This window comes from Marmota marmota, unplaced genomic scaffold (assembly GCF_001458135.2).
Source record: "Marmota marmota marmota unplaced genomic scaffold, marMar, whole genome shotgun sequence".
In the NCBI taxonomy this organism is placed as follows: domain Eukaryota; kingdom Metazoa; phylum Chordata; class Mammalia; order Rodentia; family Sciuridae; genus Marmota; species Marmota marmota.
Window position 1 is genome coordinate 15,297,950 of NW_026000101.1, and position 1,949 is coordinate 15,299,898.

General features: G+C 44.7%; 1 protein-coding gene across 1 annotated transcript in view; it reads left to right on the top strand.

The window, feature by feature from the left end:
• The first annotated feature begins 607 nt into the window (after positions 1–607).
• Positions 608–1,949, top strand: part of Tomm5 (translocase of outer mitochondrial membrane 5) — a 3,991-nt gene continuing 2,649 nt past the window's right edge. The window contains exon 1 of the mRNA XM_015492307.2: positions 608–828. Within this exon, the coding sequence (XP_015347793.1) occupies positions 708–828 (121 nt within the window). The 5' untranslated portion in view covers positions 608–707. The remainder of the gene's footprint in view (positions 829–1,949) is intronic.

Sequence of the window (1,949 nt, forward strand, 5' to 3'; positions counted from 1 at the left end):
TTGAACTTGGTTTACACAGGCTGTTTATTACTAGGCCTGTATAATAATTTGTAACTACAGAAATGAGAATACAGCAATAATATGGAAAATATTAAAAACCCTGTCTCTGGCAAGTTTCACCAGCTTTGCCTTTTTGTTTTAAATCACAGAAAACTTCAAACACTCAAGTTTGAAAGACTAGAATAATTAACCAAAATAATATACCAATCACCAGCTTAAGTAGTTTTCAATACTTGCTAATATTTCATCTCTCTTCCCCAACACTTTTTTCCTTACCTGAGGTATTTCAAAGCACGTTTGTGTTGGGAAGTAAAGATTGTAATACGTAATTCAGGGAGAAGCGAATTGAGTATTCAATAAATGTCAGCTATTATTTATGGTAGAACCTATGCGCATAGCCCCTTACCGGGAGGCTTTGAAACCTCTTTGCAGGGTGGCACTTTTTGGCTAAAGGCAGAGAATATTCAAGAAACAGCTTTCAGGAGCCCGAGGCTTGGTAGCTAAGATTGCTGCTGCCCCCTTCAGGCCGCCCTTCTTCAGAGCCACAGGATTAGGATGAGGATTGTTCCTCGCAGGCTCCCGTCGCCTCGCGCGAAAACGAGGGGCGGGAACAGGAAGTAGGGTTAGGCCGAGTTCCGGGCGCAAGGCGGCTACTGAGGACCAGAGAACTGAACGCTGCGGCTGGAAGCTGGTGAGGCAGTGCGGCGATGTTCCGGATCGAGGGCCTTGCGCCGAAGCTGGACCCGGAGGAGATGAAGCGGAAGATGCGTGAGGACGTGATCTCCTCCATAAGGAACTTCCTTATCTACGTGGCCCTGTTGAGAGTCAGTAAGTGTCCTCCCGGGCTGTGACCATAAGACCACCTTGCCGACACCGCCCAGCCACCTCTAGTTCCCCAGGCCGTTGTGAGGCCTTGGGGAGCTAAGCCGAGCTGAGCCGTCACGGGAGCAAGAGGTGTGCGCGTCGAGGGCGACGATAGTCTAGAGTCTGCGGGTCTGACTGGGGACACCGAAGTGCACGTGGTGGTGCCCCTGCGCACGAGGTTAGCTCATCCTAGCTCGCCCAACCTCAACAGTGAGTGCAAAGAGCTTCAAAGCTAGAGCAGTTCTCTCATTTTGGAGACCAAGAAACAGTGCCAAAGGTAGGGAAATGGCTGGCCAAGGTCATCCAGCGATTCGGTGAATGGGCTTGACCTAGAATCCGAAGCTCTTAACTCCGTGCCAGGTTTTCCTCCTGTAGTGCCGACCATTGAAATGTAAAAGGTTTTGCTTCCTTGCTGTTTATTTGTACAGAAGGTGAAGTAAATAATTGCTTCTGGGGGAAGGAATGAGAGGAAAACGAGTTTATAGGATTGGTGGAAATAGAAAAATATTTGATCTTTACAGTTGGCAGAAAGTTACATCCATTATTCGGTCTTGACAGTGACTCTTTGAGGAGGGTAGGGCCTAAGATTCTTTGTATCCTTTTTGCAAGTGACTGCTCGATTTTAAAATGGAACATAAAGCATAGGGTTATAGTACACTGAATATAAGAACTGGAAGCAGCTTTATAGAGCAGTTCTCTAATTTTATTGTTGTTTCAGAAATGACTTGCCGCTGTCACTTCATTCTTAGTACAGTATCCTTTTCATTGTTATAAAATTTGTATATTGTTGTCTGGTCTGAATGGAGAGGCAGGGAAAGTCAAATCACTGAAGGCCATACCAAGGTCATGCTGTAGAAGACTTTTGATAGGCCTAGTCTGAACTCACTGAGGCTGAGGTCTCTCTCAATTCAGATGTTTCTTTTACTGGGTACTCTTTCCCTGTATTGCTCTGCTTCCCCAGGAGAGGGAGCTTTGGGGAATAGAAACACGGAAATAATACTGCTCATTCAAGAACTTTCATTCATTCACATATATATATATATATATATATATATATATATATATATATATATATATATATTTTT